The sequence below is a fragment of the Microcaecilia unicolor genome, chromosome 2 (genome assembly GCF_901765095.1).
Source record: "Microcaecilia unicolor chromosome 2, aMicUni1.1, whole genome shotgun sequence".
Lineage (NCBI taxonomy): Eukaryota > Metazoa > Chordata > Amphibia > Gymnophiona > Siphonopidae > Microcaecilia > Microcaecilia unicolor.
In genome coordinates, this window is record NC_044032.1 from 489,848,935 (window position 1) to 489,873,379 (window position 24,445).

The window sequence follows — 24,445 nt, forward strand, 5'->3', positions numbered from 1 at the left end:
AAGAGGATGGAATGCCTCTCATATGAGGAAAGGCTTAAGAGTGTAGGGCTCTGCAGTTTGGAGAAGAGATGGCTGGGGGGGATATGATAGAGGTCTACAAAATCCATAGTGGAGTAGAACAAATAAAATGAATTCATTGTCTACTCTTTCTAAAATTACAAAAACTAGGGGATACTCAGTGAAGTTACATTGAAATACTTTTAAAACAAATAGGAGGATTTCACTCAATGAATAGTTAAGCTCTGAAACTCGTTTCCAAAGGATGTGATAACAGAAGTTAGCATATCTGGGTTTAAGGAAGGTTTGAACAACTTCCTGGAGGAAAAGTCCATAATCTGCTATTAAGATAGGCATGGAAAAAGCCACTACTTATCCGGGAGATCAGTAGCATGGAATCTTCCTGCTCTGGGATTTTGCCTGTACTGGACTAGATGGACCATTGGTCTGACAAGTATGGCAGTCCTTATGTTAAGTAATTCATACTTTAAACATACCTGCACTCTCAGAAGGGATTGAGAGACAACTGTTATCTTATTTCCTTTTGGTGCGTGCCTCTAATTGTACAGCATTAGAGTAGAGCATTAATGTGAAGGCTTTTAACATTAGCTTTCATACACAATTTTGTTGTGGAAGATGTTTGTATGGGTGCACAGTTGAGGTTGCATACTCAATCCCAAGAAAGGGAGAGGGGTAGACAGCTGCTAATATAGTAGTGGTCTCTACAGCCAACCTGTGGTATTGTGGATGCTCTTAGAGTAGTATTTTTCAACCCATCCCTCCCGGTGCACCCAGCTAGTCAGGTTTTCAGGATAGCCACAATAAATAATCATGAGATAGGTTTGTGTACACTGACTCCTTGGTATGCAAATCTCAATTACGCATATTCATTGTGAGTATCCTGAAAACCTGACTGGCTGGGTGTGCCTTGAGCACTGTGTTGAGAAACAGTGCCTTAGAAGAAACATCACTTGAGTCCTGTGACTAGCAAAAGAGGTACCTTGTTGCCCAAGGATTGGATTATCTAGTGGGGGAGGTGGCTGAGACAGACCATGAGGATGATAGGGGCAAAATTCAACATAATCAAAGAATATCTTATTGCAACCAAACTAACTGCATACTTTGTTTTGTTGGTGCCCCAACAGATGATGTAACGAGCAGGTGCTTAGTTACAATGTAGATTCACAGTTTGAAACTGCTGTTGGCCAATTAAAACATGCAGCTCCAGTGTACAGACAGTGTAGGCATACTGTGGAGCTACTGTTTGACAGTTGGCACATGCACAATCATAAATACGTGAGTATTGGTGTAGACCTCCTGTGCTTTGCATATCTGATCATTTCACTGTTTTTCTTGTGGTTACTGTTTAGTAAATTTATTACTGGTCTATGGGAGGACAATTTTCACAAGCAGTTGTCATGTAAGAGGCTTTCTACCCAGGTTAAAAGACTATATATATCAGTTGCCCACACTGAATGCAGGTAAAAGTATACATATTTTTCAAGTGTGTGTCTTCTTGCATCCACATTTCATGGAGGTGTTCCTGAGGTGGAGTTAGACCATGGCAGATAACAATGCAAATAGCTTTAGTAGTCACAGTGGAGGAGTGGCCTAGTGGTTAGAGTGGTGGACTTTGGTCCTGGAGAACTGGGTTTGATTCCCACTGCAGGCACAGGCAGCTCCTTGTGACTCTGGGCAAGTCACTTAACCCTCCATTGCCCCAGGTACAAATAAGTACCTGTATATAATATGTAAGCTGCATTGAACCTGCTATGAGTGGGAAAGTGCAGGGTACAAATGTAAGAGAAAAAAAACAGCAATGAAAATCTTTTTCCTTTGGTAGTCTTCATACAACCTCACACCCCTTATTTAGAAGCTTGATCTCTAGCAGTACTATTGCAGTACCTCTACCAGGGGGTCAGAGGCATGATTTTATGCCCAGGTGCACCCCCTCCCTCCCCCTTACTAGACACCAGGGAGACCCTTAGAACAGCAAGAGGATTTGGGATGGGAGGTATGATTGTTGTTAGGGGGAAGGGGTATCATGTGATACCACAAGCAATGAGAACAAAAGGAGAAAATCCAAACCTCACAAATGTGTGGAACAACACAAAAGGAGTGAGGCAAAATAAACAAGGATTCCAAAAAGTCAATATAGGACCTTTAATATGATGAACAAATCTAACACATCAACAACCCATCAGTGTGTAAGCCTACTTCAGAGGTCAAAGAACCTGTAGTGAAGCTCAGCGTTTCACCGTTTTTGTCATACAGCACGGCTAAATACACGAATCCTCACATATGTATACAGGACCATATTGTACCAGTATATACTACAGGTTCTTTGACCTCTGAAGCAGGCTTATACGGTCATGTCGGGTCATTGATGTGTTCATCATATTAAAGGTCCTACTTTTGTGTTATCCCACAAGCAATCCTTTTAATAGATAGTAGGCCTAGTTTGGGGCCCTGTTATCTGTGTTGAGGGAGTCAGAAACCTGTGATGTTTCTTGCTTCAGTAATAGTAATTAAAGAACACAGGACACTCCCCTCACCTCCCCCCCCCCCCCCCTTAGTTTTTGCTGCTCCCACTGAAGACGCTAGCAAGCACCCATGTATTTGCAGATATCCTAGTTATACAAAAGGCTTTGTGTTTGGCAGAACATGTCCCAAGCTGGACCTCTCAGTTCCTCTCTGTGACCTATCTAAAATGAGCCGTTTTGTGTGTATTCTGCATGTCTCTCCCCCATTGCTATTTGTAATTCTTTTTTGAATGAGTTCAAATCATTGGTAAGACCTCATTAGGAGTGTCACTTCTGGAGAACATAAATCTTTGGAGGTGTATAGATGAGAGCAGTTCAGAAGAGAACTGTCAATCGAGCAGCACCCCACATTTCCACCCAGGGCTGCGAGAAGCAACAGCAGGAAGAGGTGACAGGGATTTCAACTACCTGGCTCTTTGCCCTCCTGAGGCAATAGGTTCATGTGGCTTTTATGGAAAGTGTAGAATTGCTAACTCTAATTTTTGGCAACTTGCCTCATGGCTCTTGATGACAAAATATTTGGCACGAGCAGGAAAAAGTAGAGGCTGGCCAAAGGACGATCCAACACAGGAAATGGTGCTTAAATACACTTTATTTGCAGCTTGAGTAGAAAGACCCGACACGGTCCATGTTTTGGTAGCACTACCTGCCTGCCTCAGGGGTCACAAACTCTGTAAGAGTGACTGCCTTCGGGCTGCTTCATTTGACCATCGTATCCTCTTGTTTTCCTTTGCTTTACAAGAGTTTACTGTACCAGCATTTTAAACACACTTGTTTGGTTACAGAGAGTTTGATTCTGACCCCTGGGGCATGCAGGCAGGTAGTGCCGCCAAAACACAGAGTGTGTCGGGTCCTTCTACTCAAGCTGGAAATTATATTTAAGCATAATTTCCTGTGTTGGATCGTCCTTTGGCCAGCCTCTACTTTTTCCTTCTTGTGCTGTTTCTAGAAATAGAGGTTCCTCCTGTTTGCTGTGCCTAAAATATTTGGCACAACATTCTGATTGAGAAATTTCTGCCCTAGAGGAAAGAGAGAGGTGATATGATTGAGACATTCCACAATATTAAAAGTCTAAAAGGACAATTCTGTAACTTAGGTGTTCACATTTATATGTGTTCTACACATACAAGTGCTTAGAATGCTAACATTTCTCTGAGGACAAATAGGGTATGGATAGTCTCACATGGGTGACATCATCCAACAGAGACCTTATGTGGGAACAGCTTTCCAGCTTGCTTGCGTCAAGCTTTTGAGAATGCTGCACTAAGCATACTTGCACCTGCCACTATTGCGTGGGACTTACCCAGTCACTATTTTTCTGTGGTGTGAATTGGTCACCTTTAATTGTTCCTCTTTTGTAAATCCTGTCACTGTTACGCAGGGCCACCTCCCCCCTCCCCCCCCCCCCCCCCCCCCCCCCCCCCCCCCCGGTATCACCTTAGGTTCATTAAGCATTTAGTTTCCTTTCTTTTTTTGTTGGCCCTTTTCTGGCCTTGTTAGTCCCTGGGCACTCAGTAATTTTCAACATTGAATCACTTGATTTCACTGTGGCTGTTTTCCTAGACATGCCCCAGAAAAACAAAAGTCTCCAGTGGCTTTAAGAAGTGTTCCAGGTATAACAGGGCTATATCCTTAATGGGTACTCATAATTGGTGCCTGCCATGCATGTGACCTGACCATCTTTCCTTTCAACATCATCTGTGTTCCTAGTTGTCAAAGAGGGGACTCTGTGGTTGAGAGAAACAGCACAAATGTATTTTTGGCATCAGAAGCACTAGTCTCCTTGGCTTCCAGAGCTTCATCAAATATTGGGGATACATCAACATCAAAAGTGTATTGATCACCCCCAACTTAGAGCATCAATAGAGTTCATCAGGATTGGTTGTCATCTGATCCCCTCCTGAGGAAGTTGAAGGATTTGTCTTCATCCTCTTTAGCACTGGTGGATAAAGAATGCTAATCATCAGGTGGAGGCTGGAGACACTGACATTGAGACCCTTAAAAGTGTGGCGCCAAGAGCACTGAAGCACTAAAATTGCCAATGCCCTCAAAGAATCCCCCAAATGTGAGGACTATTTATCCTCTGGGGAATCAGAGGGGACGTGACAGCATCCGTGGAGCCCCGACCTAGTTCCCAATTCATCTCTAACTCAGGAGGATGAAGCCTCTCTGACTGCAATGCTCCACCTTTGTCAATGGCAGCCTTCAAGGAGCAGCTAATGAGTAAGTTTGAGGAATGCATGGAGTGCTTCATTTACCAGCTATGGCTTCAAGGGAATACCAAGGCTTGAGATGGTTTGGCCAGTATTTGAAACACATTCACTGCCTGCAGGAGATGAATCGACAGGCCTCAAAGGATTTTGGAATCGGTGGTGACTGTGTTAGTGTCTGTCTCCAGTCTATTGGGAAAAGAAGTTTCCCTTGCATATCAGAGGTCCCTGATACCTCGGTTCCGCAGCCCAGGACTAATCAGGATGTCGGTCAGTTGAGGCAAGCAGAGACTTGGGTGTCTTCTGGTGAGTACTTCTATGAGTCAGAGCGCTCCTAGAGATCTGAAGAGGAGCTGGAGGTCTTCTCAGTGGGGTGTCCACTGGTCTTCTTTCAAATCCCTCCGCATGAAAGGCGCAAGGGAGATGTCTAAGACTATCCCATTTCAGTCATAAGGGGGGAGGGGTCATGGATTTGATATACCATCTTTCTGTGGTACAAATAAAGCAGTTTACATTTATTATATGCAGGTACTTGCCTTTAAAAACACAGGAGGACACCAGTGCAGAAACGTTTTACATCCTCCAATTCCTTGACGCCCCCCCCCCCCCAGAAACTGTGAGTGTCCCCGTTGACAGAATCCTGAAGGAGGTGCAAATGACAATGTGTAAGGACCCCATCCCAATCATGCTAGCAAGAAAGTTGGTTATGTATAGAATTCAAACATCAGAGATTTGAGAAACGTCAGCTTTCTCACCATTCCATGATGGTTGAATCTGCTCTCAAGAAGGCTGAGCGTACAAAGACTGATCCTTGTTGCCCCTGGGGAGAGAGATGAGAACCTTGGAATCCTTTGGACTATATAACATCCTACCAGCTGTTTATGGGCATGTACTTGCAGAACATTGTGCATAGTATAGCAGAGCTAGTGGACACTCTGTCACTGGACAAGGCTGATGAACTCTGCAAGCTAGTAGCCAAGGAAAAGGAATGTGGAAAATATGTGGTCTATGCCATCTATGATATTTTCAATATGGCTTTGAGAGCCTCCACAATGGGGAGAATTGCATGGCTGTGGGCCTCAGACCTCAAGCTTAGAAGTACAGAAAAAACTTGTTTTTGCAACCTTATAAACCTGGTCCTCAAATGCTTTCTTGTACTTTAGGTAATTTGATGTTACCAGAGCGAAGGTGTTTCAGTTATCAGGATGTATGTTTCTTGTTTTTTTCTGGAGCAAAATTGTGGAATAAATTGCCCGGGGATCTGAAGATGATTTAAGATTACGTTACCTTTATGAAACAGGCGGGGGGGGGGGGGGGGGGGGGGGGGTTTGTTTTTGTTTTTTTTAACAGTGATTCGGGATAAGTAGGTTGGGTTGATTGAAGATGGGTGGGGTAGGGAGGGGAGTGTAAGGGATTAATGTATTATTGTGGCATATATTTGTTTATACCCTTTGCTTTGCAACTTTTATTGAAAGTTGTGGTTGGTAAGACTTTGTATTAAATTAAATTGCTGACATGCCATGTTGTGGAGAGAATCTTTTCAGAGAAAAGTTGCAGGAGGTTGTTACCATTATCAAGCAGCATTCAAACACTCACTGGGCCTACTCTTCTAGGAGGTTTTAGGCAAAGAAGATCTTTACTACTCTCATAGGTGTAGGTATCCTCTGAGTCCTTCCAGACAACTCAGGGACCTCATTTTTATCCAAGACAAAAGAGGGCACAAAAGTCCCAGCCAACTGCACAGTCTAAACCAAGGACAGGGTTTTGACTGAATCCAGCAGATCATAACCTCAATTCCCATAGCTGTTCCAGTAGGAGCGAGGCTGAAATTTTTTTTGCCACAAAGGGACCCTTTATAACTGCAGATCAGGAAGTTCTGAAATTGTTTTGGAAGGCTATGTGCAATTCATATACATACTTACAGATATGTAAACCGCTTTGAATGTAGTTGCAAAAACCACAGAAAGGCAGTATATCAAGTTCCATTCCCTTTCCCTATTGAGAGCATCAGTATTAAGCTCAGCATCAGGAATTTCTTACCGTGGACCTCCACTCCCTTTTGCAGGCCAGTGCAGTTGAACTAGGGGAAAAAGGGAAGGGTGTTTACTTCAAGTACTTCCTGATTACAGAGAAGACAGAGGGATTTTATCTCATCCTAAACCTGAGGGCCTTGAACAAATACCTAGTAAAACAAAAGTTAAGGATGCTTTCCCTAAGCAGTGCTGGGCAGACTTATACGGTCTGTGCCCTGAAAAAGACAGATACAAATCAAAGTAAGGTATACACAAAAAGTAGCACATATGAGTTATCTTGTTGGGCAGACTGGATGGACCATGCAGGTCTTTTTCTGCTGTTATCTACTATGTTACTATCCAGCTTATTTTCGAAAGAGAAAAATGCCTATAGTGCGACCTAAATCAGGAGATAGACGTTTGTCTCGCAAAGGCACCCAAATCGGTATAATCGAAAGCCGATTTTGGGCGTTTCCAACTGCACTCCGTCGCGGAAATGAACAAAGTTGACGGGGGTGTGTTGGAGGCGTGGTGGAGGCGGAACTGGGGCGTGGTTATCAGCCGAGGAGAGATGGGCGTCTTTAGCTGATAATCGAAAAAAAAAGGCGTTTTTACCGCGATTTTGGGTCACTTCCTTGAATGTGGCTGAAAGAGGGCATTGTACACCATTCTGCCAGCTCTGACCTACTGCTCATCTCAGTACCAGGAGACTCGTTGCCAGTGGGGCACAACCTCTGATCTGCCGTTAACTGTGAGTAAAGGCGGTTATTCCAATAAAGGACGTTTTCGGAGAGATTAGTCTTCAGGTGTCAACTGGTGTGTCAATGTTATATAGCAGCAACCAGTCCTAGAGGCCTGCGTGTATGCAGGTTCCTGGAGCACTTTTAGTGGGTACTGCAGTGCACTTCAGCCAGGTGGCCCCAGGCCCATACCCCCCCCCCCCCCACCTGTAATACTTATGCTGGTAAATGGGAGGCCTCCAAAACCCACTGTACCCACATGTAAGTGCCCCTTCACCCCTAAGAGCTATGGTAGTGTTGTACATTTGTGGGTAGTGGGTTTTGGGGGAGGGGGGTTGGGTGCTCAGCACCCGTGGTAAGGGAGCTTTGCATGTGGGAGCGTTGTCTGCAGTCCACCGCACTGACCTAGGGTGTCCAGTTGGTGTCCTGGCATATCAGGGGGGCCAGTGTACTACCAATCCTGGCCCCTCCCACGACCAAATGGCTTGGATTAGGACGTTTTTGAGCTGGGCGTTTTTAGTTTCCATTATCGCTAAAAAAAAACAAACGCCCAGCTCAAAAATGTCCATTTTTTCGAAAATACGGTTCGGCCCGCCCCTTCATGGACCCATTCTCGGAGATAAACGCCCATGGAGATAGGCGTTTCCGTTCGATTATGCCCCTCCACGTATTCCCATTCTTCAAAAGGGGATTAGTTATGCTCTCAGGGTTTAAAGGATGCATACATCAGTGGGCCAACAGGTTGGATGGGTGGGCACTAGACAGTGGTGTGCTGGTAAATGTTTAACAACAGGCTCTCTCCCCGGTCCACCTCTGCACCCCCCCATCCACCGGTGCACCTCCCCTCAAAATTGCAGAGCTGGCTATAGCCGGGGAGAGAGCCTGGGGGGGGGGGGGGGCCAATGCATTACTGTCTCCAGAAAAAAAAAATTAAATGATCCCAGGTTCCAATTTAATTCATGTTTAATGTGGGATAAAATGCCATAAATAAGTAAATAAATATAAACTTTTAATGTTGAGCACCTGATTCTCAAAGTGGACATATTCCAAACACTATAATGAAAATAAAATGATTTTTTTCTACCTTTGTTGTCTGGTGACTGTTTTTCTGATCATGCTGGCCCAGTATCCGATTCTGCTGCTATCTGTCCTCTTAACTCCGTTTCCAGGGCTTCCTTTCCATTTATTTGTTTACTTTCCGCCTTTCTTCTTCATTTCTTGTCCTACATCTGTAAGTAAAAGCTGGGTCCTCCGCAAACTTGACTGTCCAGCGGATCCAGCTTTTGCCTATTTTCTTCATCCATGTGCAGTTTTTCTACTCTCTTCCTTTTCTGTTATCTCATCTCCTTCCTCACGCCTCCCTCCCCCTCCATGTCCAGCAACCCTCCTCTCCCCCTACCCTCCCCTCCATCCACCCATGTCCAGCAACTCTCCTCTCCCCTGCCCTCTCCCCTTCTTCCACCATGTCCAGCAAACCTCCTCTCCCCTTCCTTCCCTCCATCCAGCAACCCTCCTCTCCCCTGCCCTCTCCTCTTCTTCCACAATGTCCAGCAACCCTCCTCTCCCCTTCCCTCCATCCAGCAACCCTCCTCTCCCCTTCTTCCACCATATCCAGCAACCCTCCTCTCCCCTTCTTCCACCATGTCCAGCAACCCTCCTCTCCCCTTCCCTCCATCCAGCAACCCTCCTCTCCCCTTCTTCCACCATATCCAGCAACCCTCTTCTCCCCTTCCCTCCATCCAGCAACCCTCCTCTCCCCTTCTTCCACCATATCCAGCAACCCTCCTCTCCCCATCCCTCCATCCAGCAACCCTCCTCTCCCCTTCTTCCACCATGTGCAGCAACCCTCCTCTCCTCTTCCCTCCATCCAGCAACCCTCCTCTCCCCTGCCCTCTCCTCTCCCCTTCTTCCACCATGTCCAGCAACCCTCCTCTCCCCTACTTCCACCATGTTCAGCAACCCTCCTCTTCCCTTTCCTCCATCCAGCAACCCTCCTCTCCCCTGCCCTCTCCTCTCCCCTTCTTCCACCATGTGCAGCAACCCTCCTCTCCCCTTCCCTCCATCCAGCAACCCTCCTCTCCCCTGCCCTCTCCTCCCCCTTCTTCCACCATGTCCAGCAACCCTCCTTTCCCCTTCTTCCACCATGTTCAGCAACCCTCCTCTTCCCTTCCCTCCATCCAGCAACCCTCCTCTCCCGTCTGCCCTGTTTCCTTCCCCCCCCCCCCCGTACCTTTAAATACTACAGTTTTGCTGGAGTCGCGGGCAGCCGGCATTGAAGACATCGGCAGGCTTACGCCGGTTCCAGCAGCCTTCCCTCTTCCCTCGTTGCAAGTCGGATGATGATGGCTCCGCCCTCGTAGATACAGGAAATACGTCAGAAGAGGGCGGAGCCATCATCCGACTTGCAACGAGGGAAGAGGGAAGGCTGCTGGAACCGGCGTAAGCCTGCCGATGTCTTCAATGCCGGCTGCCCGCGACTCCAGCAAAACTGTAGTATTTAAAGGTACGGCGGGCGGCGGCGGAGTGGCGGGCTGGGGAGGCAGATGCGGGATCGGAGCTCAGCCTGCTCCCTCCGCTCCACTGCCTCCACTGCTGGGTGGGCCTGAACCAAAACTGGGTGGGCCTGGGCCCACCCAGGCCCACCCGTGGCTACGCCCCTGGCATACATACATCTATAGATACATCCAATTCATAGGCGATAGAGATTTGTAGCAGGGAAACACTACATCCAGTATCTTCTACCATTTGGCTTCGTGGGCATGGCAGCAAATGACATGTGCAACTTATAGAATACTAACAGCTGTGCACATTACATGGTACACTTAGAGGGGCATAATCGAACGGGGCACCCAAGTTTTCCTGGGGCCGTCCTCGCAGGATGGCTCCGTGAAGGGGCGGGGAAACCTGTATTATCAAAACAAGATGGGCGTCCATCTTTCGTTTCGATAATACGGTCGGGGATGCCCAAATCTCAGCATTTAGGTTGACCTTAGAGATGGTCGTCCTTAGAGATGGTCGTCCCTGGTTTTTGGCGATAATGGAAACTGAGGACACCCATCTCAGAAACGACCAAATCCAAGCCCTTTGGTAGTGGGAGGAGCAAGCATTTGTAGTGCACTGGTCCCCCTGACATACCGGGCACCCTAGGGGGCACTGCAATGGACTTCAGAAATTGCTCCCAGGTGCATAGCTCCCTTACCTTGGGTGCTGAGCCCCCCAACCCCCCCCCCCCCCCAAAAAAAAAAAAAACCCCACTCCCCACTACCATACCCTAAGGGGTGAAGGGGGGCACCTACATGTGGGTACAGTGGGTTTCTGGTGGGTTTTGAAGGGTTCACATTTACCACCACAAGTGTAACAGGTAGGGGGGGTGGGCCTGGGTCCGCCTGCCTGAAGTGCACTGCATTCACAAAAACTGCTCCAGGGATCTGCATACTGCTGTCCTGGAGCTGGGTATGGCATTTGAGGCTGGCAAAAAAAAAATTTTAAGTTTTGTTTTTTTAGGGTGGGAGGAGGAAGATGACTACTGGGGGAGTAAGGGGAGGTCATCCCCGATTCCCTCCGGTGGTCATCTGGTCAGTTTGGGCACCTTTTTGAGTCTTGGTCGCAAGAAAAAATGGACCAAGTAAAGTCAGCCAAGTGCTTGTCAGGGACGCCCTTCTTTTTTCCATTATCGACCGAGGACGCCCATCTCTTAAGCACGCCCCAGTCCCGCCTTCGCTACGCTTCCAACACGCCCCCTTGAACTTTGGTCATCCCCGCGACGGAAAGCAGTCGAGGGTGCCCAAAATTGGCTTTCGATTATGCCGATTTGGGCGACCCTGAGAGAAGGACGCCCATCTCCTGATTTGTGTCGGAAGATGGGCGCCCTTCTCTTTCGAAAATAAGCCTGTTAGGCACCCCCACTTATGCCAACCATTGATCCGACATAAGTGATCATGCCTAACCTTTGGCACATCAAAACAGGTTTATGCTAGTGTTCTATAATATATTAGGTGCATCTAAGTGCTGTTATAGAATTGGCGCTCATCGTGCCTTATTGTGGCACCCAATTCAAGGCACCAAGTTTATAGAATTACCTTTATACTAAGTGATCGTATCTAACCTTTGGCACATCAAAATGGGTTTATGATAGTGTTGTATAATGTATTAGTGAGGTTCCCCATGGATCAGTGCTGGGACCGCTGCTTTTTTAACATATTTATAAATGATCTAGAGATGGGAATAACTAGTGAGGTAATTAAATTTGCTGACAACACAAAATTATTCAAGTTGTTAAATCACAAGAGGATTGTAAAAAAAATTGCAAGAGGACCTTACGAGACTGAGAGATTGGCCATCCAAGTGGCAGATGACATTTAATGGGAGCAAGTTCAAAGTGATGCATGTAAGAAAGAGCAATCCAAATTATAGCTACATAATGCAAGGTTCCACATTAGGAGTCACTGCTTAGGAAAAGGATCTGGGTATCATCATTGATACTTGTAACTCTTTACTCAGTGTGCAGCGGCAGCTAAGAAAACAAATATTAGGAATTATTAGGAAAGGAATGAAAAACAAAAATGAGAATATGATAATGCCTTGTTAGAGTTCAGCTGAATTTTGGTTTTGGATTCGTCACTGACACTGTCACTAAATCTCTCTGCAACCCCTCCCTTCCAACCCATAGACCCTTCCTAGACCTACCTTAGTGAACCCTGGTAGTATAGTGATCTCTTCAGGGGCAGGAACGAGCCCCACTTGTTCCTGCCCCATTTTCTGCTCCAATCCAAATGACTGCCAAGACTTCTTGCAGCAACCTCAGAGACTGCTGCGGGAAGTCCCAGCAGCTATTTTCTGATTAGAACCAGCATGAGCAGAGGACTCACGCCTATTCGTGTTGGATCCAGTCAAAAAATGGCTGCTGGGACCTCCCAGGGTAGTTTTGGTATCTATTTGGATTGGGGAAGGGGGGGGCATGGGAGAGTGATCACAGCAGGGGGTGTTGTCGCTGGGAGAGGGCTTTTATAATCGGGGGGGGGGGGGGAGCAGTATCATTTAGTTGCTAATTTCGGTCGCAGATTTTTTCAATAGAAACCGTAGATCCTGAGTTCATTTGAGCTCTAGCCTTTGTAGTGCTCCATGGTGCAACTGAACCTTGAATACTGTGAGCAATTCTGGTTACCATATCTTAAAAAGATGTAGCTGAATTAGTAAAGGTACAGAGAAGGGCAATGAGAATGATAAAGGGAATGGGACAGCTCCCTTATGAGGAAAGGCTAAAGAGTCTCTCCAGCTTGGAGAAGAGATGGCTATGGGGAGATATGATTGAACTCTATAAAATACTGAGTTGGGTGGAGCAGGTAGATGTGAAGTGAACAGCTTGTTTACTCTTTCCAAAAACACTAGGACTAAGGGGTACGCAATGAAGCTACTAAGTAGTACATTTTAAACAAATAGGAGAAAATATATCTTCATTCAATGTGTAATTAAATTCTGAAATTTGTTGCCAAAGAATGTGGTAAAAGCAGTTAGCAGGGTTTAAAAGGGGTTTGGAGAATTTCCTAAAAGAAAAGTCCATAAGCCATTATTATGATGGGAAAATCCACTACTTATTTCTAGAATAGGCAGCTTAAAATCTGTTTTATTGTTCTGGGATTTTGCCAGGTACTTGTGACAAAAATGATAAAAGGGATGGAATGACTACCCTATGAGGAGAGGTTAAGACGGCTAGGACTCTTTAGCCTGGAGAAAAGGCGGCTGAGGGTGATATGATAGAGGTCTACAAAATAATGAGTGGGGTAGAGCGGATGGATGTGAAGCGTTTGTTTACACTTTCTAACAATAATAGAACCAGGGGACACAAGATGAAATTAGAATGTGGTAGGTTTAAAACAAATCGGAGAAAGTTTTCCTTTACTCAGCGCGTAGTTAGACTCTGGAACTCATTGCCGGAGAAGGTGGTGATGGCAGCTGGCCTTGCTGAGTTTAAAAGGGGTCTGGATAGATTCTTGAAGGAAAAGTCCATTGATCAATATTAAATTTTGGGGTTTTGCCAGTTTCTTGGGGCCTGGATTGGCCTCTGTTGGAGACAGTGCTGGGCTTGATGCACCTTTTGGTCTTTTCCCAGCATGGCAGTGCTTATGTACTTATGTATGTACTTGGGTTGTCCACTGTTGGAAAGAGAATACTGGGCGTGATGGACCTTCAGTCTGTCCTGTGGCAACGCTTATGCTCTTATGTTCTAAGAGCACTTCAGAGGAAGGAGCAAGACAATCAGTATGCAGGACCATTCAGGTGCTGGAAATTCTAGGATTCATTATAAACTACCCTAAGTTGCAACTAGAACCATCGCAGAAATTGGAATTCTTTGGAGCCATACTAGAGACGAGACTGACATTTGCATTGCTTCTGCTACAGTAGATAATGCTTCTCATTTTAGTAGTAGTAGAAGTGCACAAGAGTAAGCAGGTTATCAGCAGGTCAGATATTGAGGATGTTAAATCACATGGGCTAAACATTTCATGCCATCCCCATGACACATCTCATTTTCAGGCATGCTTAGGGGACTGTATCCACCCAGCGGTCTCAAGCCATGGGGAATCTCCAGGACGTTATATCCATCCCCACCTCCACTCAGGGACTCGCTATCCTGGTGGATGATTTATTCCAATCTGGCCAGAAGCATCTTCTTTAAAATGCCTCAAATTCAAAAGGTACAAACAACGGATGTATCCAACTTGAGATGGGGAGCTCATGTAGATGGGATCCACACTCAAGGTCTTTGTTTTTTTTTTCTGGTAAAATCTCATAAGATAAGCTTCCTAGAGGTAATAGCGATTTGTAATGCAGTAAAGACTTTGAGAAATGGTTGGCGACTCAAATTATTTCAATTCAGACAGATAACCAGGTTGCAATGTATTACATCAATAAGCAGGAAGGAACAGGTTCGTACCTCCTGTGTCAGGAAGTAGTCAGGCTGTGGAGGTGGGCCATTTCACAAGGGATATCCCTCAGGGCCGCTTTTCTGGCAGGGAAAGACAACTGTCTGCCAGACAGGCTCAAGTCATATTCAGCAATCTCACAAGTAGTCTCTGGACGGCATAGCCTGCAAGATCTTTCCAACGTTGGATACCCCCTCAGTAGATCTTTTTGCCTCTCAATACACCAAGGAAGTCTCTTAGTTCTGCTCCAGACTAGGATCACAATCCAGATTAGCCTCAAATGCTTCTTCCTTCATTTGGGGGGGGGGGGGGGGGGGGTTGAGAATGTCATCTGTATGTGTATCTTCCAATACCTCTCATAGCAAAAACCCTTCTGAAACTCAAGATCAAGGTACCATGATTCTGATCGCACTTTACTGGCTGAGACAGATATGTTTCCCTCTTCTGGAGCTTTCCTCCGGAGATCTATAGAGACTGGAATGTTTCTCAGCACTGATAACTCAGGATCAAGGATCGCTACTACCATCCTGAGTTTGTCACCAAGCTCTCACAGCTTGGATGTTGAGAAAGTAGCAGTGGATTCCCTCATCTTGCATGATATGTTTCTTTTCTTATGTTGTCTTCCAAAATGATTCTACTAAGAGGTCTTACGGTTTTAAATGGAAGAGGTTTGCTGTCTGTTGTGAAGGCGAGGTTCTAGAACCTCTTTGCTTTTCTACACAAAAACTGCTTGAATACCTCCTACATCATTCAGTCAAGACTTAATACCAACTCTATTAGTGTTCACCGTAATGCATTTGATACCTATCATCACCAAGTATTCTCTAGTTATTCACCTTATATAGGGCTTGCTTCTATTGAAGCTTCCCATCAAGCCTTTGCAGTGTCATGGGATCTCAACATTTTAAGACAACTAATGAAAGATCCTTTTGAGCTACTGGATACATGTGACCTAAAGTACCTGACCTGGAAGGTCGTGGTTTTGGTAGCAATCACTTTAGCACGCAGGGTCAGTGAGCTTCAGGCCCTAGTAACTGATCCACCTCACACACAGTTTTACAGCAACAGAGTGGTCCTATGCAGTGTCAGAGGATCTTCTATATGTTCCCTTTTTTGTCAAAGGCAGTCTATAGCTACAGCATCCCACATGTGAGACTCTCTATATCCTGGTTGTCCTCTGAGAAAACAATGTTACCTATAGCACATGTTCTCCGAAAACAGCAGGGTACATAGTCTCACATATCCTCCCTTCTTCCTTACATGCTTAACTGGCTAGATTCCAGACAACAGTGACTGGTAGGAAGGCATTCACATGTATGGTACATCGTTCTCTAAAGCTTGAGTAAACAAGCTGGAGAGCAGTTCCTGCCTGAGGGCTGTGTTGGTTGATTCTGCCCACAATTATGGGGGAGAGAAAAAATGTAGAAAACAAATATAGTAACATAGTAAATGACGGCAGATAAAGGCCTGTATGGTCCATCCAGTGTGCCCAACAAGATAAACTCATTGTACATGGTATGTGATACTTTATACCTGAGTTTGATTTGTCCTTGCCATTCTCAGGGCACAGACTGTAGAAGTCTGCCCAGCACTGTTTAAGTTCTAAAGAACTGAGCCAAAAAAGGAAATAAAAAGGGGAAAAACTGATGGAATTTAGGGCAAAACTATATAGAATATGACAGCAAGTAAGGACTTAAAGCCAGCTTAGTTTACTTCATGGTAAAGGAGGGTGAATATACATTCAAATTCATCTTAGTATTATACATCAGCTTGAATAATCCTATTGGATAAAACTGATTATTATTATTAACATTTGTATAGCGCTACCAGACGCACGCAGCGCTGAACACCTGACATAGTCCCTGCTCAATAGAGTTTACAATCTAAAAATAATACAGACAAGACAATTAAGGGTGAGGGAAGTAAAGGGTGAGAAGGAATATCACACCAGCTCATAGTTCAGCCAGAAGAGGTTATTACTGGTAGTGCTATTTTGTTTTCTGGCATATCACTTTTACAGCACACCGCATGATAGAGTTTTGTATATTTGTCATGTCTTTTTAAATTTTAAGGTCTTGAATAGCTTCTTGAATTGCCCAAATTAGATCACTGAATTCCATTCACTTAATCTTGTTAGCCTCCAGCGGCACCAACTAGTAGGAATTATGCAGAAATGAGAGAGAAACTTCGTTTACGGTTAACAAAGAGGAAAGAAGAACAACCCAGGAAACCAGATCAGATCTCTGAAAGGGAAGATGTAGTTGATCATCGAAAAGTAGAAGACCTGCTACAGTTTATAAACAGCTCTGAGGCCAAACCAGTAAGCAGTTCTCGAGCAGCAAAGCGAGCGAGACACAAGCAAAGAAAGGTAAGAAACCTAAGAATATTTATTTCATTGTTTATTCTGGTTACTCAGTTAAGTTATAAATTTCCATTTAGCATTCAGGTTTAAAAGATGCATTTTTACTGTTTGGTAGATAAAGTTGTTCTGACTTTGTGAGAGATGGTTACACTCACTAGGTTCATGAGTGAGACCCTGATTGATGCATATTTACTGGCATACGTGTCCATTACTGGAAATATTGAGATTCAGCTTCCTGAGTCTAATGTACCAGTTGAATGGGCTGTATATACATGTAACAAAAATGCTGTTTAATCTGAAAAGATCATTGCCTAAAAAGACATTTTAAAAAAAAAACAATGCCAGTTATAATTCCAGTTTGGCCTATTGTGCCTAATTATTTTGGGGTCTGATCCCAATGGAAGCAAATTAGAAATCCCAGCAATTTTTTAATGGGGTATACATTCCACTGAGGTCAGAGAGGCCCCAAGACATAATTATAATATTGATATTATAATTATACATTTTGTATTAAGAATATTACCTTGATTAATGATAATACTATAATTACCCATGTGCTACCGCATAGGAGTGTGGGGCCAGCCCAGCAATCGATATTATAATTAGCCATGTGCTTGGCTCAGAGGGCAGCATGCAGGGAACCTGCACCAGCGCAGCCGTGGAGTGGACAGACAAAGCAGCAGCTGAGCCAGACAAAGAGCGACCGGAAAAGCAGCAGGTTAGCATTGGGGCCAGCAGTGGCTGGGAGCACCTATGGGTGCATAGCTCCCCATAACATCTACTACCAAAAAAAAAAAAAAAAAAAAGATAAACTTACTGAAGTCATATCCTGGGCCTTTGGTTGAGTGCTGGTGTTGCATCATTTATTTTTATATCGTATCATTTGGGGGTTAACCATGTTAAGCTACTAGGAATAGCTTCTTTTGTATAACTGAGGGTATTTAATTTACAGATAATTGGGACTCTCTTAATATGCCAGTACTACTGTATTCTTTCAATCTGTTATAGAAAGCTCTTCTGATTATTATTTTTTTAATGGAAATAATTATTGCATGTGGAGGGTGACAATTTTCCAGCAAAAGATGTTAATATTAAATGGAAGGATGTTGCATGCATTTACCCTTAGAAGACCATTTTAAATTAACAAACATTTATTTCTTATTCCATTCAAGTGATCTAGAACTTGTCAAAAATATTTGATCTATATTTTTATTTCAGATTAGTGGATAAAAAAGACTTCATGGTCTTAAAAGTTTATTCTTCAGTTTGTAATTTATAAGCAATATTGCCATAGTATCTTGCAACAGCAGGAGATAATCAGCCAGTCAAAAAATCTAGCAGGTTCCTCACTAAAGGGTTGAAACTATTAGGGATCAACTTGTGGTTAAATAGAGGGGTAAGAAAACCTCCAACACTGGTACTCAAAGCCTCCTTGGCTGGCACACTCCTGCCACCTAAATGATGACACTGAGCAGTTTTAAAACTCATGAGTGGGTTCTGCTAATCTCAGGATATACTGTCAGCCCTTAAGTTTGAAAACTGCTGATGGTTCTTCTATTTTTTTTGAAACATAATGATGTGCCAAGAGGGAGAGGGTTTGAGGATGACGATCTGGATCTTTTTAGGGGGATATCACCTTCATCTTCCTCCTTCCCTAGCAAAAATGTTGCCAACGTGGTTTAATATGTACATTCCACATCTTATAATGTCTTGAGCAGGACATTTTCTTCCATGTTGTCTTTTTCCAGTTGTCATAGGTCAGGCATTACAATGAATAACTAGACTTTCCATCCCAGAAATACTATTGTGCATGTTTCTGAAGCATTATGCCATTAAGAGAAAATCAGAGCCTGTTTAGATGATAGACATAGAAATATATATATATTAATAAGCCTTGTAATTCCTGAAGTACCTGTGAACATGAATAAGGATTAATTGCTTTATACTAAGCTAATACAGCCAATACTTCTTCAGAAACCTAGGCATTGCCAACTCAGGAGAAGGCAGTACTGTACAAGAATAACTAGCATGAGTATTTATCCATAACATCAGTTTTATAGGCCTGTTGCTGTGACCTTGGAAAGGGCAAGAGAGCAGAACATCCTTGAAACACTCAGTCTAGTCCAGGGCCTGAGGAGAAAAGATAGCCCACTGTTTGTGACTTGCCTGGTAAATTCATTTCTAAGGGCCTCATCCCATGCAAGAGTCTTGCCATCTGTCTGTAAGCCACCATTACTGGAACAGGGAGAAAGGACTGCACATTCCTCAGCCCATGTTGAGGGACTGCAGCAGGGTTGACTTGCTATATTCCCTCAAGCATCTGAGCTATCCACTTCCCTCAGAGCCCAGTGCACTCAGTTCCAATTCAGTAAGGAAATCTGGCAGTACAGATAGAAGTATGCTCTTTGCATTCATCGAGGTGAACTGTCAACCACACGGTTGCTTGAGCCTTTCTATTCTCTTCTGGCTGCTTTCATGAGAGCATGGTGGTTGTGGGCAGTCATTGCTCCCACCAAACTGCAGCCTTTAAGTGATGGAAATAGTGGGTCCTAGGCAGGATGAGCACCTCCTTTTGGCCAGAATCTGGTTAAAGGTTTTGTTTTGTTTTTTTAATCTAATTTTTTTTTTATTAATGTCCAACCAATGCAGAGTAATATAACTGACAAAACACAATTTGCAGAAATTAACTAGGAAAAGGGGCAATTATTGTGTACTTTTCCTCCAAAGCTATATAGAATAAAATCAAAATAGGAATAGATATAGATATATAATTTATCTGATGCTGCTTTTATTTACTACTAGTAAAAAAGGCCCGTTTCCAAAACCAATGAAACGGGCGCTAGCATGTGGCTTTTTTTTTTTGTGTATGTGTCACAGAGTTATTTTGTGTGTGTGGGGTGTGTGTGCAGGTTGTTGATGTGTATCTTTTTTTTTGTTTTGTTTTTTGGGTGGGGGGTTGGGGGATGTGCTGTGCTGTGCTGGCAAAGTGGGATGGATTGGTGTGTGGCTTTGAGGGTGTGTTTCTGTTGTATTGTGTGTGTGTGGTTTTGTCTGTCAAGGAGGTTTGTGGAGGGGGGGTCTTTATGTTGTTGAAATATAAATGTGGTTGTAGGGGGGTCAGGTTTTGCTGAGTGGTGGATTTTTTTTTCCTGTTTTTTTTTTTTGTGTGTTGTGCTGAGGCAGCAGTGTTGTTTTAGATGGGCGGAAGGTAGAGGAGCACGTTCTTGGTCTGTCGGTATTTTTTGGCCGTTTCAGGGCTGCTGTAGGGGAACGCTGGAAGAGAAATGTGCTGTTGGAAGCAGCGCCGTCTTTTTCCTTTGGGCTGGGGTTCTGGGCATCCTGGAGGTGGGTGACGGCTTGCCTGAGGACAGGGATGGTTGTTTTAAGTTGGTGGAAGGGAGAAGAGCACGGTCTCGGGCCGTCGGGGGGTGATCCGGTATGTTCGGTCCATTTCAGGCCGGCTGCAGGGGAATGCTGGAACATTTATCCACTGCGGGAATCAGCACCGTCTTTTTCCGGGTGCTCGGGGAATCCCCGAGGTGGGAGACAGCTTGCCTGAGGCTGGGGATGGTTGGGCACGTCCTTGGCCGCTTCGGCAAAAGGGGAAGAGGAAGGGGGTGGGGAGTTACCTGCAGCCACGTGAGAAACCATGTATTCTTTGTTTTGTATTATTAGTTTGCATTTCTTTTGAAGAGTGGATGCCTTTCGAATGATGGAGGTGGTGCGTCGGTGTGCGGTTGTTTCGTTAGTTTGGCAGCCAGTCTCCAGCGATTCCTAGGCAGGGAAAGAGTAGGGAAACACGCTCCGCTTGTTTCCCTACTCCTCCCCCTTCCTTGGTCGCTGTTTGCTTCTGGCTGGGTCGCAGGTAATCCTTCCAGCTGGGCCTCAGCTTGTCCTGTTCGCCCACATCCCAAATGGTGAGGGGCACGTTGTTTTCTGGCTCCTCCGACTCCACGTCAAGCGATCCCAAATATAGTCTGTGCTATAGGCCCTCTGGCATTCTTCAGTACCAGCATTAGGCATTTAAAAATTTCTCCCCCCCCCCCCCCCGGGTCTATTTTTGCACATACCCACAGCAGGAATATTCTTCTCTCGTTCCAGCGGTGGTTCTGTGCTCTCCGTGCTGCACAGATAATGAGCCGTTCTGCTGGAGAATGCTCCTCCCTTATTGTCACGTAGTTTCCTCTTATTGGTCCGTCTTATTGGTTCCTAGCTTTGCCTGGAAATGGTGTTGTGATGGTCCTTTGTGTTTCAGAACGTTGAGGGTGTTTTTTCTGATTGGTCCGTCATGCGAGGGCGGGGCAGAGAGACATGGTCAGTGTTGTGGCTTCACCATCATGAACTGACAAACCCTTCAGGGAGTGACTGAGTGACTTCAGAACGTTGTCTTCAGAACGTTGAGGATGAGTTTTATTATAGTAGATAACATTTCTGACTAGTACATATGAGATCTTACCCCCACAGGTTTGTCTTCACATATTAATTGTTCTCCTTAGCACAATGATTAATACAACAAATAACATATAGTTATCTCTAATTTTCAACTGATTCATTCACACATAATCTATGTCTTGGTCATGTTAGTGTTAACCAGTGTCAGATGTTCAAAAGTCCTTGTGATTAACGAATGTTATAGTCCCGTAGTACCGTATCAGTTTACTCCACAGTAGTTCTTGTTCAACCAAATACACTGACTGGATGATCAAATAATAAGTGGTATCCACAATTTTCTTTTCATTTCAACAATCTGTGTATAAAAAAAATTTTCCTTGCAGCTCTACACAGTGCTGTGTTTCGCCATTGGCATCCTCAGGAGCTGTTCATAAATCGCTAAACGTAGCGACATACCAACACGATTCATCCACTGTATATTTTTCCTCAATAGCGGTAACTGAAAATACAGCATGGTATTACTCTCATATATGCTATCTCTCTTTATAAATTTATTAATTACACACTCATTACCAAGTCTACTTACAATTACACAATATTCATCCTATTTCTCACTGACACATTCCTTCAGGCAGGAGACCCATCCAGTAGGTTCATCCTGTGTTCATCTGATCAGTGAGAGACATTAGCACATTCGCAACAGAATCCTACTAATCATTTAAATACTTACATAGGGATCAGCCCTCAAATCTACATATTCAATAGACTAATTACAAACAGCTGTTACATATTCAGTTACATTAATGTTACTCATATTCAAATTACTTCTGCCCACTCTACTTCCTTGTTCATCCCATACGGGTGGAACGTTCTCCAGGTGAAAATGATTTGCTGTTCTACAGTCAGCAATTTTTGGCTTATATTACCACCTCTTCCCTCCATATCTATTTTAATCAAGATAGAAAATGTAAGATCATTAGGCTTATGGTTCTTATCTTGCCAATGTTGTACCAATGGTGCCTCTATATTACCCCTCCTGATGTTACTTAAATGTTCTCCTATTCTAATTTTCAGTTTCCTCTTAGTTTGACCAACATACCATAACTTGCAGGGGCACACTATTACGTAAATTACCTCTTCTGTATTACAATCTCCTGAGCACCTTAATTGAAATGATTTACCCCTTTCTTGGTTGTAAATTTTATCACCTTCCATTACCTGGTTAAATCCGTGCTCAGAGGGTTATCTCCGCTTTAGTGTGTTTGGAAACAGACATTAGTTCACCTAGATTCCTATTCCTACGATATGCAAATGTGGGCTGTTCTTTAAATATAGGGTGAATTTGTAAGACATTCCAATGACATATTATTGCTTTGCGTAATCGCATAGTGTATATGGAATACGGTAAAACACATACTAGGGCTTGATTATCCTGTACGTTTTTAGGGTTTTGTAATAACCAATTCTGGTTAACATTTTGTGCTCTTTTATACGCCCTTTTAATTACTTTTTTAGGGTTATTCCTCTGCATAAAACGTTGCTTCACAATTTCTGCATAATACGTCATTGGAATGTCTTACAAATTCACCCTATAGTTAAACATCGCAGGATGGCTAGAGGGGGGGGGGGGGGGGGAATAGAGGGGGGGCAGTGACCCTGGAACTGGGAGGGAGAGAGGGGGGCAACGACCCTGGAACTGGGTGGGAGGGGGGCGGACCCTGGATCTTGGGGGGAGGGGCCACCCTGGAACTGGGAGGGAGGGGGGCCCCTGGCACACACTCTCATTGTCACACACACGCTCTCGCACCTAGTCTCTCTCTGTCACACACACTCACACATTCACTCTCTATCACACACTCACTCTCACACACACTCTGTAAAACACACACACTCCGAGGAAAACCTTGCTAGCGCCCATTTCATTTGTGACAGAAACGGGCCTTTTTTCCTAGTAGTAAATAAAAGCAACATCAGATAAATTATATATCTATTCCTATTTTGAAAACACAATTTGCAGTCGTATTGTAGCAAGACAATAACAAGTCTTATATTCACAAACCCTAATGGAAAAATCATTTTTAAAGTACAGAGGTTTTTTTCCTGTTATTTTTTTCATTTTTCCCTCTCCCATAACCCCTCATCCCCTTGTTCCTCAAATCCCTAGCTACTACCATTTCCCACTAATGTAACAACTATACCAGTGCAGTGCAGTGATGTTTCTTACACTGCATTTAGTAGAATCACATTATTAAGAATCTGTCCCTCCTCTACCCCCTACTCCATCCAAATCAGTAATTCAGGATTCAACTCATTACATGGTGTGGAAGAGCAAACCACAACATCTCCCATACTTTCTCAAAATGGATTCTTTGTAGGTGATTCCATCCTGCTCTGTTTTGCTCTGGTTTAGGGATTTTTAACCTTTCCTTCAGCAATTGCTTAGAGAACTGTGAAAGTGTTGTGCTTCTCCTGGGCATTACCTTGTTGGCATATGGGGGATGCATTATGTAAAAGCAGTAGTCTGGTTAAACTTGGCCTCTCAGTTGATTTCTTTCTCTACATCTGCTGTTTGCTCCAGGACAGGGAGGATCACGAGCAGAGTGGAGGCTCAAGTATGTGCCCCAGCTTCTTTGCAGATTCTGTCACCACTACCAGCCTCTAGAAAGCAAGTTTAGTGCAATACCATAATCAAGGCCAGTGTTGGACATGCTGGGGCCCATGGCAGAAATTTGGGAAGAGGCCCTAAAGTCTTGATAGTATGTGCTGCCTTTAGATTTGGATGGATATAGGACCCTCTGCGGCATGGGGACCCAGGACTATTGTCCTGTTTGCACCCACCTAACAAGAAGCTAGGCCACAGCCCTTCCTGAACATACACATAGATGCTTTTCATTATTTATGTTCAAAGCAGATCATCATCACCATCCTTTCCTTCTCTTCCCCTCCACGACCTCCTCTTCCTCCTTCAGATTGTTTATTCTGCAACCTGGCCCCTCCTCTGTCCACACATAGGAGGGTAGTTGAACACCCACACTCAGGTCAGTTCATCCTAAGTATATATTTTTTCCAGTTTGCCATGATAATTGCAGTGAGTTCAACACCCATGAATCAATAGGTATATACAGGTCCCCCCAGCCTTGCATAATTACATGTCTTTGTAAATGATCACAAAATTGGGCCCTTCCTGCAGACTTCCTGATTCCCCCACAGAACAGCCATGAAAGTGGAGGTCAGAGTGCCAGCTGCCCTGTCTCTATCTCTCTCTT

At 44.3% G+C, this 24,445-nt stretch overlaps 1 protein-coding gene across 3 annotated transcripts in view; it reads left to right on the forward strand.

The window, feature by feature from the left end:
- The window catches only part of FAM193A (family with sequence similarity 193 member A), a 328,734-nt gene that overhangs the window by 283,013 nt on the left and 21,276 nt on the right, over nucleotides 1-24,445 (forward strand). For 2 of the 3 annotated variants that reach the window (XM_030191118.1, XM_030191120.1), the window contains 2 exons: nucleotides 16,563-16,793; nucleotides 17,356-17,505. In XM_030191118.1, coding sequence (XP_030046978.1) covers nucleotides 16,563-16,793; nucleotides 17,356-17,505 — 381 coding nt within the window. The remainder of the gene's footprint in view (nucleotides 1-16,562; nucleotides 16,794-17,355; nucleotides 17,506-24,445) is intronic. The other variant, XM_030191119.1, reaches the window with a different exon arrangement.